Source organism: Psittacula echo, assembly GCF_963264785.1.
Source record: "Psittacula echo genome assembly, chromosome: 10".
NCBI lineage: Eukaryota > Metazoa > Chordata > Aves > Psittaciformes > Psittacidae > Psittacula > Psittacula echo.
Genome location: NC_137741.1, coordinates 1,482,028 through 1,497,209, shown reverse-complemented (window position 1 = coordinate 1,497,209; position 15,182 = coordinate 1,482,028). Strand labels below are relative to the sequence as shown.

At 47.9% G+C, this 15,182-nt stretch overlaps 1 protein-coding gene across 3 annotated transcripts in view; it reads right to left on the bottom strand.

The window, feature by feature from the left end:
- Positions 1–14,362, bottom strand: part of ARIH1 (ariadne RBR E3 ubiquitin protein ligase 1) — a 60,170-nt gene extending 45,808 nt beyond the window's left edge. Inside the window, exon 1 of one of the 3 annotated variants that reach the window (XM_080626297.1) lies at positions 13,933–14,362. In XM_080626297.1, the coding sequence (XP_080482423.1) occupies positions 13,933–14,301 (369 nt within the window). In that variant the 5' untranslated portion in view covers positions 14,302–14,362. The remainder of the gene's footprint in view (positions 1–13,932) is intronic. The other 2 variants (XM_080626295.1, XM_080626296.1) reach the window with 2 other exon arrangements.
- Positions 14,363–15,182: the final 820 nt, after the last annotated feature.

Genomic DNA, 15,182 nt, shown 5'->3' with positions numbered 1-15,182 from the left:
CCCCAGTCAGCATTGTACATTCCCAGGTTCTGGTCCAGAGCCAGGCTGGACATTGAAGGCCAGGTTGGACAGAGCCTGGAGCGACATGGTCTAGTGTGAGGCATCCCTGCCCATGGCAGGGGGTTGGAACTGGGTGATCTTAAGATCCTTTCCAACCCAAACCATTCCATAGGATGTACCCATTTCCCAGGCTTGATGCATCCATAGGAGACTGGCCCTGTTCCTCATGTCAGGTAGCACAACTGCTCTGTCTGCCAGCTCCGGGTCCAGCAGCTCATGCCATGGAAAGAACAGGCCATATTAGCCCTGCCAAATCAACTACTCACTGATCAGCAGTACCCAGGAGTTCTCTGTGCACTTACCATGCCCTCAGGGTAACAGAACATCACATTTGCTGCTTTAAGCACATTCAAAGGCATCACCTGGTCAAAGACACCGTCAGAATTAGAAGGATGCTATTAGCAGATCAGTGGATGTATCAGAAGCTGTACTTCACCTTCGCTGTCAAACGTCATGATGTCAAAAGACTATTTTTTCATAAGATTACTTGAAGAAGTAATGATGCCCTGGCAAACCTCAAGTGTGCAGAACACATCAGGCAAACGGAGAGGATGAGAGACACCCAACATCACAGCAGTACCTGGAAGGGGAAATTCCCGATAACTTGCGTTCTTTTTCCACAGCCGATTCCCACAGCAGCTCTGTCTGGAGGTTCAAACAGCTGCCAAAGAAAGAACTGATTGACTTTCTGGATTAAGTTTTATAAAATCTCTGCAAAGGTCCCTCAAATCGTCCTTTTCCTGGTCTCAAAGGTCCTTCCAGATGGTGACTAAAGAAAGGCTGTCCTCTCTTCAGCCAATGTGCAAGCAGAGGATCAGCCCCTAAGGTGATTTATGTTCAGCATAAATGTGTTAAGCATCAAGTTGTTGGGTGCTCCGTCTCCCACCTGCCTTTGTTAGTGGGCACTAAAGAACATCTATTCTACCATGCTCAAAGCCAGGTGAGTTGTGTATCACACAAGATACAATCCAGCCAAATTGTCCATCACCTCAGGACAACTGCTGCTGATTCCTCAGAATCAGTTGTTTCCAACTGAACAGAGCCTTATCCAAAAGGCACTGCCAGCACAGAGTTCTTCTCCCCCAGCAGCTATTGCAGTGCTTGATTACACAGCATCTTTCTCTGCTGACAAGAACGGGAGCCAAAGGACAGGCCACCTCATGAAGCACACGTCAGGTACTCGGGGGGAAATACTCACTACACAAACATCTTAAAATAACAGGCCTGGGCAGCCTGTGTCCTGAATCCCAGCTTCCACTTCAGAACATTGTCATTAACGTTTTCCAGCAGATACACAGGCAGGGAAAAGAAAATGGTGCAGCACGATCACTTCTGCCCCAGCACAATCCAGTAGCACCCATAACCATCAGTGAGTTAAAGCTCTACCATGGGAGCTAAACAAACACCATCCCAAATGAACGCTTCCCTCATGGCAATGGCCAGGTTAGCTCAAGTGTTATGAGACATGGTCACGGGTGGCATGTTCACCCCTTCAGAGACAGCGTGACTGAGGAAAAACATGGGCTTAGCTGAAGAATTTGTAGCCAGTGGCACTTGACAAGAGCACTAGAGAATTTGGATGAAGAAAGAAATCCTTCACGTCCTTCCGCCTTATCTCTCCCCTCCAGGCCTCAGCTTGGTGGCCATCCAAGCACTGCCTATTTCTCTGCAGTTCTCTGTCCCTTACTGCTTCTCATTCTGTCCCTTCCTCTAACAGCATGCACTTGGTCGAACCGTTCCCTCTCCACACGCTTCACTTGGACACAGGAGTTTTATCCACTCTCCGAAGCATCACCACACTCCATAGTTTTTAGAAAAGAGAAAAAAAACAACTCCCTTGGGCTGATTCATCTCCTCAGCACCACACAAAGGCCCTCAAGTTGTTTCCCGGCAGCCCATACCTGGCTCAAGAAGCAGCTGGGTGCACCATGCTGTAGTACCACACCACCCAGCCTAGATTTAACCAGCACCCATTCAGCACTCCAGCTTCACAACTGGATCCCAGTTCTTATCAACACCTTCCCATTTCCCAACAGCAGCCGCTGCCCACGGACCATCTCTGCATCATTCAGCAGAAAGAGGCCGCCTTGCCAAATTGCAATAGAATACAGAACAGGAAAAGCTTAACCCTTTGACAGATTTACTGGCACAATATGTTCTGTATGCACGATGTCACCTTGATAAATGGGCAGTAAATCTCCCCCAGTGGTACCTGTGCCTTAGCCTGTAACTCTCAATCAAGCAAAGAAAACATAATTTAACCATCTTAACACTCTTTAACTCTACACGCCCAGGAAATCATTGCCAATGCAGCAGTGTCCTGGGGATGTAATCTTTGGCAACATCTTTGCATTGGCAAAAGCCCCAGAGCAGATGTGGTTGCAGCTTATTATCACTTCCCCACACAAAAGCAGCTATACCTGCAAGAGCACTTCTTTCTGCTGGCAGGATCTGCATCTGCACTAGGACAAGCTGCCAGCATCCTCTTCCCAACAAGCCTCTTCTAGCTCAGCCCATTTTTTAATGATGACTTTGCAGTTTATTCACCATACTCCGCTCATTTAGTCTCACTTAGTTTTATAGCAAACAAAACCGAGCCCTGGCAGCAGCCAACTTTATGAGCTGGGATTTCCTCTACAAAAAGAGATTTTTGCCTGTTTACACCCCACAACTTTTTCCTCTGAGGGCTCCACAGAAGCCACCTCTGAAGAAAGGATGTTCTGGAGGCATGAAGAGTTCAGCAATTCTCTTGTTCAGTCTCACTCCCATCCTTTCACAAGATCCACCTCCAATTGTAACTGCAGCCTCTAAGGGCTGCAGGTATTTTTAACCAACTACCTGAGCTCCCTCGAGCTAAGAGAAACACTCCGTTGGGATTCAGTACAGAAATAACAAGTCACAAATCATACAGCAGCAGGGGAGAAGTGGAAACCTCCAACTTTTCTTCCCTATTCTCACTGAAGGCCTTTGAAGACTTGCCTCTATGCAAACCTGCACTCATTTCATCAGAAGAGTCTCTGAAGCAGTCACGTTAAACCTCCAGAGCACCTGGAGCACCAGGAAACAAACCTGAATGTGCAATTCCATGTTTGACGGACTGTGCACTAGCTGACAAGGTTCCCCTTATTCCTTTCACATTAAGATATTACCGCCTGTCATAAGGTACTGGGCTTCTGCACGAGGAAAAACCCACCTCATCCATCAGTCCTGCCTTACAACTGATACGAAGGGTTCCAATGTGAGTAATCACAGATAGTGAGGTGCACTGGAAAGGCTGGCACCAGCCTCTCCCAAACCACAGCACTGCAGAGATACCCTGGCAAGCTGTAGCAGGACACCAGGGAGGGAAATTACACCGCCACACATGAGAATGACAGAGATCCCAAACATCCCAAGCACCCTCCCTCCAGCTTCAGCCATTCCAGGCATCCCTGAAGACAACTGCAATTCGTCACCCTCTGCTCCCCCCCTAGAATCTGTGATCCCAGCTGAAAAAAATCAGTATCACAGATAGGAAGGTGGCTCCTGAACAGGAATGACACAAAGTAGATGACAGTCAGTGAGCCAACAAGCAGCTCAGCAATTTCTCAAGGATCTTATCAGTGTCTGTAAGATCTCTGAACCCATTTCCAGTACCTGAATACAGAATTCCCAATGGAAGGCAGAGCACCTTCCATTTCTAAACTGCAACAGTCCAAGCCCTATATCACATTATACTTGATACTTACTGCCATACAGAACTACATTTGCATTTACTATCAACTGTCACCATCCAACATAAAAAATACAGCAAAGTACATTTTCAAGAATTAATATCAGCTCTCAACAATATAAATAAGGAAGTTTCAAACACATCATTTCACCAAGTAAAACAGACTGGTTACTAGAGGACATGCTAATGCATATATAAAATATGTACAAATCCAAGAACACCACCTCAATTTGCTCAGGTATCTTTCAGTCATCACAGAAGTATTACTGCTATCAAACCCAAGATCTTGGACACACTCATTCATCAGATCCTCACAGCACTGATGAAATCCAGGAAGTCACAGAAATTGTTCCTTTACTAATCATTTCTATTTTACCCCAAAGACCCCCTGCTTCACACAAAGCCAAACTTTGCACTAACTGCATTGATCAGGATCACTTCAGGTGAAGAGGAACACAGAAGGAAAGCCCTCATTCTTCACTCTAAGGCAAGAACTTAGGTCAGGGCTTACTAGAGCCTGTCAGAGCTCCCAGAAGAGAAGTGAAGCTGCTAACTCAATGTTGGAGTGTTTTTCTCCCTAGCTTTTCAATTAAAAGCTGCTGTTCAGCCTAGTTTTAATGCAAATTGATCAGCAAAGCTCTGTCACTTCTGAGCACCTCCTCTGGAGTCTAATCTCATCAGGCCTCATCACATCTCCTTCGGTTACCCCTGAGACATGGCCCTCAGACATTCTCCCTTCTTCCCAGAAGAGGTCCTTAACTCTTTTCCAGACCATTCCTTCCACTTCCCTATTTCTCAGATCCCTGAGACTTACTAGGACAGAGATTATTAGGAGTTAACTTACTCTTAGGTTAGCCTTCCGACACAGGAAAGCTCATTGCAAGGGGGACTGTTTACTCAAGTCAATTCTCCTGGTTTCCCCTAATCCTTCTCCACATTTCCATCTGCCAGACAAAGGAATGCTGATTGCATTTGTATTTGTTACACAAGAACTCACACAGTCCAGAGCTACCAGCTGCAGAGGGGCTCAGAGCTGCAAAGAACTACTCTGAGCTCTTTCAAAAGTTAAATACACACCTATAATGCAATGTGCACCCAAAACAGGCCACCAAAGCCTTGTCTTCAGGTGCATTTCTTTTGCTGACAGTACAGAGTTGAGCAGTTCAACCATCACTTCAGGAAGATGGAGAAAAGCAACTGCTCACAGGGACAAGCAGGGGGCTGGCTGAGAGTGCACTATTTCATCAGAGAGTTCCCCAACCCCATTCATTATGTGGCCCTGCAACAAGAAAATGGGAACTGCCCAAGCCAAGAGCAACGTACATGTAACCATGTTCATACTTCAGACTGCAGGTACACGTCTCCCTACACATCAAGAAGCACTGTTTGGGATGTTAGGTACCCAAAGAAACTCAAAGCACCAGAACAGCTCGAGTCTGTTGGTGTTTCAAGCCAAGCAGCAACAGGAGCCTACCAGCCTTAGCTCAGAAAACCAAAGCAAAACCTAAAAAGGAAGTTACCTGTACTTCACTACACAGTGACTATTTCAGCAGCTTCCACTCACACATCAAAGCAGCACAGGAAGGGTAAAAACCAAGTATGTCCTGACTTGATTTTTATGTAATGGGGTTGTTCAAGCACCAGCCACTTCCTCTGTGGCTCTGAAAAGGTTTTGCTAAAGTAAACAGGACAAATGCACTTTGCCAGGGTACTACAGTCACCAGCTCACCCAACGCACTCCAGAGGCTGCCTTAGCTTGCTAATACCAGGCAGGAAGCAGAAGCCTTCAGAAATACTTAAAAGTTTTCATTTCTTTATCTTGGAAGAAAGTCTCTGCATGCTTTCTCCTTAATAGGAGAAAGCAGATATTAAAGAACAAAATAGTCTGAACTCACACCCAAACTCATCTGTTATTTTGCCGGTTGACTACTTTCAGGTGCAATTACAGAGATTCTTCTAGTTCTGTGTTTTCAGTGTGTTTTCTCCACTTCAAAAGGACTTTAACTGTGCCCAGGCAGAATCCTTCTGAGCCAGGATCTCCTACTCTATCCTGTTTACTCACTGGAAAACAGAGCTCCGAGTCTTCATCCCTCATCTGTGACATTAGGCACAAAACAGTATTCCATCAGGCACAGACAGTTTTTCTGAAGGGCTGTAAAGGCAATATGAAAATATCCAAGCTTTTCCTTTCCGACGCCAGGGATTACCTCCCTGCAGCTCCCAGATTCCTCACATCACAAAGCAATCAAAGCTTCATCTTCTGTGAATTAAGAGGCACCTTCCCCACACAGAAAGGCACGCTCACGTTGTCACAGGACGTGCAGGGTGCCTCAGACCAGGAAGTCAGGCAGAGAATAGAGTTAAGTCATAGCAAAAACCTTTTCTCTCTCATCCCTTTACATATCAGCCATGAGTACTTTCCCAGAAGACCTAATTTTGAAGCAGATGGCCAAGACAGGATCCTCGCACTGCTCGCCCCTGGAAAACAGAGGTGCCACATGGTGCTCTAGGATGTAAAAGTTTTAACTGAGGAAGACACAAAACCAAGAATGCTTTAGAAAAGGAGCTTAATGTGCCAGCATGAGTAAGCAAGCACCACCAAAAAGTGATCAGTAACTACAAAGAAGGCCAAGCAGCAAAGGTAGCTGGTACAAGGATTACCATGCAGTTAATCCTAAATTATGGCCAAGAACCACTTGCCCACAACACTCTCAGTTGCTCCCTGTCCCTAGCAGCAGCATTTGGTTCCTCTCCCCAATATCATCCAGAGAACTATAACCTTTTGCCATCACATAGATGTGCCAGAGCTTGTCACAACACGGTCACAGCTACAATGGCTAACTGGCCTTTTCCTTGCTCCAAGTGACTTAGATACTGCTGAAAGTCATCTCTGTAAGGCTTCGGATCCAGAACAACTCCTGACATTTGGCAAAAGCTCTCTGTCTCTAAAAACAGGCAAAGGACTGGATGCAGACAGTTGCTGGAGTGTCACATACATACAGTGATTCAAACACTAACCACAGTGAACCACTCTGAACACCAAAAATAATCACTCAGCATTGCTATGCCATGTAAACAAGGGGCCTCTTCTCAGCAAGTGGCTGTGGTTATACAGGCATTTCAAACCGTGAAAAGACACCAAGTTGTGAAGTACAAACACCACCGACCCAAGTTACACGTGAAACCCAACTACTGCAGAAGCCTTGGAAAGCAGTTTTCAAAGCATGCATTGAAACAGTATTTCCAGCTCAAGATTAAAAGCTAAAAGCAAGCTAAGGAAGCAGATAGAGGCCAGGCAAGGTTGAGCTTTTCAACACTCCAAACAGCAAACAGCTGGGATAGTGAAGACACTTACATATTGTCCCAATTTTCACTATCAAAGAGAACAGTGTTTCTCCAGCTCTCCTCATCACACTGGAGCCTCCTGCACCCACAGCCTACAGGAGCCCAGCAAACACACCGGCATCTGTATTCCAGGCTGCACTCAAATGCACCATTCGGCACCAACGAGTAGCTACAAACCCTCCATGTGTTTGATGCTGAAAGAGGCTGCAGGTTGCTTGCAATTGCTGAAGCTACTGCAGGACTTAATGAAGTCCAGCAGCATTATGTGCTTGTAGACATGCAAGACAAAAATTCTTCCCTGTGAGGGTGCTGAGGTGCTGGCACAGGGTGCCCAGAGAAGCTGTGGCTGCCCCATCCCTGGCAGTGCTCAAGGCCAGGTTGGACACAGGGGCTTGGAGCAAGCTGCTCTAGTGGAAGGGGTCCCTGCCCATGGCAGGGGTTGGAGCTCGATGGGCTTTAAGGTCCCTTCAATCCAAACATCCTGCGATTCAATGAAAATCCTCAAAACATTCCTTACAGCTGCCAGTAATACAGTGCAGCCAGACACAAACAGAAAACATCACTTGCAATACTTTGACATCATTCTAACTCCACACGTAATAGAAGTCCAGAGGACTGGAAAAATGACCCTAAGCAGCCAAGTCACAGACAGAACTACACAGAGGGAGTTCCAGACTTCAGTTACTTCCCATGGCAAGTCACAGCTCTCGTGACAAATTCTGGATACTTTTCCCAGTTACCAACCACTCAAAATGGACTTTCCTAAGCAGGGGAATGAGCAGCCATGATCTCCAGATAGAAGGGGTTCTGCTATTACAGCACAAACACAACTTGGGAGATCAACGATGACTTCCTTAAACTGCTCCATTACATATGGGAGCAAAGAGCAGAACCCCATTCCTGCTTATTTGATCTCATTCATGAAGCGACAGGGAAGAGAGATTCTCTTCAAAACAGAAAGCTGAAAACAATTCAACAGGCCCCAGGGACACTTGGGGAGGTGCTGTACATGGAGCTACTTTAATGGCATCACTTCAAACAAATGGTAAAGTGTTCCAGGTCTCAAGTTTGAATGACAAGAAGTGGAGACTGTCAAACTGAAATCCTGCACACTCTGCTCCTAAATTTAACTGTGCCAAACAGCACTGAGCAAAAATAATGTCAAATATTCTTTTAATAGCCACAGGGCCACCCTGTGCTTCCACACACCACAGGAACACAAAGAGCACCAGAGGCTGGGGGTTATTTCCTACCATGATCTTTAACTCACACAAAGCTAAAACAAAGGAGTCAGAGCTTGGGATAAGTATAAAAGTGGAAGCTGTCGTTTCATTTTAATCATGCTTTAACACCCAAAAATAGCTATTGTTTCACATCAAGGGCCACAAATGCTGCAGTCTCAATTACAACTTCTCCATGGCACACCAGTTTGCAATTTATAGCAGAACTAACACTCCTCCTTTGCATGGCAAGTAGGGTCCTGCTCACTAAAATTAAACCCACAGGGAATAGCAGTAACTGTATTTACTATTTGTTTCTCACTTTCAGAAACAAATGTTTAAAAGCAGCTAAAAAACAAAGAGTGTTTTCAGTTTCACTCTGAAAACATCCTTAATGCATGCCAGTCCCCATCTGCCTCCACGAGGCCCTCGAGAGAAGGCTGCCTTGTTGTGATGTTTGAAAAATGATGTTGAGACAAAAGAAAGCAGCATCAAATGTTTTCACTCCTGGCCGGCCATGAGATTTACATCTGGCCTAACCGAAAACTGAGGCACTAAAAGCAAACGGGTCATTTAAGTACAAAGTGGAAGTTCCTCTGGAGACTTCACAGACACTGCTTCTGCTGAGATTTAAAATAATGCTTCAAAATATTCTATTCTATTCAGAATTACATGTCTTGGCAGGAAGGGAACAAATACCATGTCAATTGCAAAAGCTTTGCACTGATGGCTTATGCCAGATTTCAGGAATGCTTTGTCACAACCAAGTCTACTGCGTTCCTTGGAAACATTAAATGCATTCCTACTATAATGAAACACCTTATAAACGCCTCGTGACAGAAACACAGCGTTTAACAAAGTGTTTCCTTCCAGCATCACAACATTAGGGCCCTAACACGAATGTTATTATCAAATAGCTAACCACATGATAAGAGAAGCTGGAGGCTGCAAATTCACCTTGCGCCACAGCGCGAGCGGACCCGAGTGCAAGAAGCATCAGCCTCAAGTGCTTCCACCCACAGCCTCCTACCCAACGCTTGTCAAGTAGCTTCAAGTACTCCGAGTCTTCAAGATGTCATCTCTAGCGTTAAATACGGATTTAAGCACAACCCCGTACACCAGCAGCTATTCCTGCTGCTCACTGGCACGTCATTCCTTTCTGGACAACCTATTTGGAACGTACTGCTCACAGCACTCAATTACACCAGCATCACAGAAGTTTCCTCAGTTACAATGGGAATCAGTACGTTCTGTCCAAGCAGACGAAGCTGCTGTTTGATATGACCCCTTTTGCCAAGGGACAGTGGGTTCACACTTTCTGTGACAGGGCTCTATTTAACAGCAGGGCTGCGACATTCTGGGGGACATCTGCACCATCTCAGCTTTGCGGCCTCCCGAAACAGCCATCCCTCAACACACTAGCAAACACAGCTTTGTAACGTAGGAGCAGACTCAGGTTTGGCCTTATTTTAATGGCAAAGCTTTTATCCTGTAAGTACCTGACCTTACTTCCAAAGACGTCATCCAGCTTCATCATGTAAATGAGTAACCAGTGGTTGTTACTAACACTCTGATGTTACACATTACCTGTTCTGCTGTGAAGAACCTTAAAGCCTGTAGTAAAAAGAAAAGGTATTTTTGAGTTAGAGTAACTTCTGTTGGGCTCGGTGATGCCATCTCCTTCCAGAGGAAGGCCAGGCTCGGGCACAAAGTTCAACACGCTCACAACCACGCAGCACAACACCCAGCTGCATCCAGGACCCTGCTCCCTACCCTGGGATGGGGAAACAAAAAAGCAGCAGCTCAACTCCCATTTCAGAGCTTTGTTTTAAACAGCAGCCACCTCAGAGCTCCATCCCAGTATTTCCAGTCCCTCACCATTACAAAGTCCAGAAAGAATGAAGGTGGTCAGTGACATCACAATGATGTCATTGGAATGCTCCAGAAAAAGGTGACCAAAAAGAGGAAACAAACCCAACTCAAATATGGAAATCACACAAGCTCCCAACAAGGCAAGGAGGACACTGGGCCAAGCAAAGCTACAGAGACACAGATCATCATGTGCTCTCTTCAGAGTAGAAATAAACATGCTGTTCTAAACAGTTTTCAAGTTTATTTTCAGAGAATCTAGAGCAAAGATGGAAACAGCAATCTGACTGCTCTTAAAAAGGCATCCACAGCAGCAGCAAATTATTTGGACCAAAGTTCACATATAAAGAATATGGGGAAGATGTTCAACTGTGGGGTAAACGCCTCTGAGAGAAAGGCTTTTGTGCAGCACGGCTCTATGTTCAGGTTCTTACAGTTGTGTGGTTTTCTGCCAGCAGCTGGGAAACTATCAGAAATCAGCCTGTTTACTTTGACAACTAAAATTCAAACTAACATGTTAAATGACTCTCTACCCTGCATAGCTGTAGGGATGGAATGTAAGTGATACTCTGAGGTGGGGTTTAAAAGTCTCAGCCAATTGACAGTACAAGTTTAAGGAGCTAATTCATACCCCTATTTTTGCATTCAGAGAAGAAGGGGAATTCTTGTGCAACATACAGAGTCAAAGGAAATTATGAGCATTGATGCCAAATACTGCACAAAAATCACCATGAAACACCTGAAGTCCTGCTTGTGCTCAGAAAAAAAGAAGGAAATGCAAAGTAAATACTTGAGTCATTCTGAAGCCTGAAATCACTGGAAGTTCAGTGGTTTCAGCAGGCCAAGCGATAAGGAGAGGCACCAGCTCGGCGCCAAACAGGCGTCTTCAAGAGCCCATCGCACACTACAGCACAAGTTCGAGCCTCTGTAACCAGCAAGCGTATCACAAGTTAGCTACTACTTCTGCAGAGTCTTCGTCAGCTCAGTCCTGACAAGCTCATTTTTCGTATGCAGTTTGTATCTGGAAATGACTAAAAAAGATGGGAGAATGAATTTGAGTCCCTTCAACTAGCAGTACTATCAGCTAATAAGCTGCTAAAACGTTGTGTTTTAATATGAATAAAGGCTGTTTAATACAGAGTTATACCTGCCACGGCTCAGATACCCCCTTGCAGATACTTCATGGCTCACCGATAACTCTTCCTTTCACTGCAGCTGCTGAGATGATCAACTGAAAAACAAAATCTCATTTATAACCTTACTCCTGATCAGAAGAAGTCAGCACCTCCCTGATTAGAGGGCATGAAACCTACAGCTGAAGTCTTCAGGTACTGGGCACCTCTACATTACATCCTCACTTGAACAAGTTCCCAAGCACTACAAAACATAACCACAACCATGATTATTTGATACCCAGAACCCCACAGCCACCCAGTACTTGAGTGGAACAAGTGAATCACAGCACTGCAACTGAGGATCCGCAGCAGGATCCTGAGCCAACGGGTCTCCAGAAAAGGTTTACTGAACCAGAAAAGCAGCAGCAGCAGCAGCAATCCTGGTTGGGTGCCAAAACACAAGGAAATAAACAGAACAGAGCCCTGGAAGATTTCGTTATCACCAACAGAAGCAAAGATGAGCAAATACTGAAGCATCCACTGAACTGAGTTCACTTACCCCTGAATAGACTAGAAATCTACTGGCAGTTAAGCTGGCATTTAAAAGCCATTCAGAGCAACTGAATGTTTTTCTACCCTCTTCTGATACCTTCCAGGGCTTAAGCTGATTTTAGGTCCCGAATTTACCCATGACATTCTAAACAAGCAGAGTCTCTGCACTCTGCTCTGTTCGACCAGGAGTAGCTACTGCAAACCCAACACAAATAACTGAAGCATAGGCAGCAGCCACAGCGGTTCTGTGTAGGCAGTTCACAAGGCTTCTGCAGAGCCCAACGCAGCCAAGTCCATGGCAGGGTCAGACCTCCTGCTGCCACCCGTGTGCAGAAGAAGGGGTCTCTTCACCTGTATCTTCACCTATATTGACTTCTCTCCACTAGTTCTGCAAATCAGAGGTCGAGTGCACACGTCATACAGCTCAAAGGCAGTACAAGAGAGGGGGCAAAATCCAGGAGACCAGAATCAAGGACCTTGTCTAAGAAATCGGTTCATGAAGAACATGCAGGTGAGCACACCAAGGCGGCCAGGTCTGGAAGACCTGGAGCAGGAATACTCACTGCTTCAAAACGCAGGAGCTTTTCCACCACTGTGCTTACACAAAGACAGAACAATGGCAGAATCTGTTCAGTATCATCAGTCCATGTCATGATTTTCACAGTGTTGGTCACTAAATCCAGATTCAAAGAGTAAAAACTTCCAGTTATTTGCATGTCTACTCGTCATTTGTTTCCCTCCTTATATGAGGATCAGTAACTGGTGGCAAAGAAACACCCATACTTAACCATGAGATTGCCTTTAACTGCAGGATAATCAGCTAATCTAAAGAGACTTCTTTATTCAGCTTTACATGTACAGTACTGTTATTAAAGTTATAAACATTAATTTGACTGAAGAAATGCCATTTACTCCTTTGGAACGCAAATACTTGTAGAGCTGTTTGCATAAAGCTCCATATAAGCTATGGTGCATTTATGGCACATAAAACAACATTTTAAAGCTGCTATTACAGCTACCGTAGAGCACAGAGTAGTTGGGCAAATGCATTCACTGAAGCATCTTGTCTTTAAACTGACCTAACAACGCTGCAACAACTACCAACAACTGACAAAGCACCTGGTTTTGGGGCACTGTAGCCTTCAATATTTCACTTTCTCACACTATTCCTCTTGGCAGATTGGAAAAGAAGCATTTTCGGTTTACTCTAACTCTGAATAATCCCATGTAAATGAAACAAAAGGAAACTCGCACACCCTGATCACCTGCAGAAACTTTATGGTGAGCTGGAGCAAAGCCTGGCCATAAACATTTACAAAGGGAAGCCAGAGAACTCCAGCAGCTTGAAGTTTCTGCCAAAAGCTCAAGAGCCAACTGATAAGACTTAGATACTTTCATCTGAAGTCAGCAAATGTTATTTCGAACTCAGTATCTATTTTAACACTATGTGCTTAAATCTGGAGACAGAAGAGTTAGTGTTCGGACCAGTGGCTCGTATCCCTCCTGGTCTATGCTGGAAATAATCACAAGGTTGAGCCCCACGAGCTGGTGGAGCTCGTCTGTATGTGCCAGGGGGCAAGGGAAGGGAGAAGGCAACAAAACCAGAGCTGTGCCCGGCTGCCTCTCCCCAAATTCCAGAGCTTGCCAACTGCTCACCGGCGCACGGGAGGAGCTGCAGGGCTAAATCCCCCCCGGCCAGCGTGAAGACAGAGAGGGGGGAAGGTAAAACGCAGGTTACAGCCCACCGGCTGGCAACCACACAAAGAAAGAGGAGTCCTTTATGGCCAACGGCCGCGTTCCCTATGCTTCCACGGCAGGAAGCGAGCTCCAGGCCTGTCCCTAGGGGCCTCCCCGCGGGAAGGGAGTGCCGAGGACCCCCCCGCTGCCTCCAGCGAGGGGCTGGGGGCTCGTTCGGAGCGGGTGAGGAGGAGCTGTGGGCCGTGAGAGGCCCGGGCCCGGCGCCGCTCAGGCGAGGCCCGTTGGCGGCGCGGCCCGGCCCGACCCGCCTCCCCCTGGCCGCCGGTGCCCGGCCCCGGTCCCGGGGATGGGGGGTCCGCACCTGGATGACCTCGTTGACCTCGCGGATGCACTCCACCATGTGCTGCAGGATCTGCTCGGCCGTCAGCACCTCGTAGCGATAATCCTCCTCCTGGTCGTGGCCGCCGCCGCCGCCGGGGCCCGGTCCGCCGCCCAAGCCGCCTCCACCGCCGCCGCCGCCGGGGCCCAGCCCTCCCGTTTCACCGCCTAACAACCCGTCGCGCTCTCCGCCGACGCGCAGCCCGGGCTCCACCAGCTCCACCTCGCCCAGGTCCAGGTTATCGTCGGGCTCGTCCTCCTCGTCGTCCTCCTCGTCCTCCTCCGCGCCGCTGTCCTCGCTGCACTCCTCGTCCTCGTCGAACTCGTAGTTGTAACCCTCGTCCGAGTCCATGGCGAGGCGGTGAAGTAACGGCGGCGGCTCGCGCGGCGCCCCCCGCCCCGCCACCGCCCCCCCGCTGGCCCCGGCCCCGCCGCGCCTCAACCGCCGCCAACAAAGGGACGCGGCCGACCCGCTCCGTCACCGCGCGCCGCGCACGCACCGCACGTCACGCCGCGGCGCGTGACGCACCGCGCCGCGCCTGCGCCGCGGCCGCCATCTCCCCTCCCTAGCTCCGGGAGCCATCTTGAGCGCGCGACACGCACCCCCCACCAACACACACCCTTTGCCCCGCCCGCCGCCGGCGCCATCTTGAGTGTGGCGCGGAGCCATCTTGAGTGTGGCGGGTGGAGCGGGGGGGAGGGGAGTTACCGGCTGCTTCTTTACCGGCTTCCCTTTTACCGGCTTCCCCTTCACGGACGCAGGTGTGGGCGCCGCAGGGCGGCAGGGATGCATGGTGAAGGTGCGGTAGGGAGCCCTCCTGTGGGGTCCTGTCAGCCGAGCACGGAGGACGGAGGGAAGGCCCCCAGCACTGCCATCACACGGTGCAGCACCTGTGGGGAATGACTTGTGCAGGGAATGTGAGGGAAAACCGGTTGTTGTGCCCCCAAATCGGAATAAAACTGCACTGAGACCGCATCGAGGCAGCAGTTTATGTGAAGCCACGGGATAAACGTGTGCCTGCCATCCCTGGAGGGACCCTGGCTGTGCCGGGAGCACCCCTGGACTCCAGCTTTGCAGCCTGGTCAGTGGGGATGATGACACCCGGTGTGTCACGGCCTTGACTCCCTTTCTTCAATGTTGCCATTTTGCGGGGTGGGGAGAACACGCATGAGCGCCAGCACCAGCACAGCCCGTTCTCCCTCCAGCAGTCAACCCCGCCATCAGCACACCTT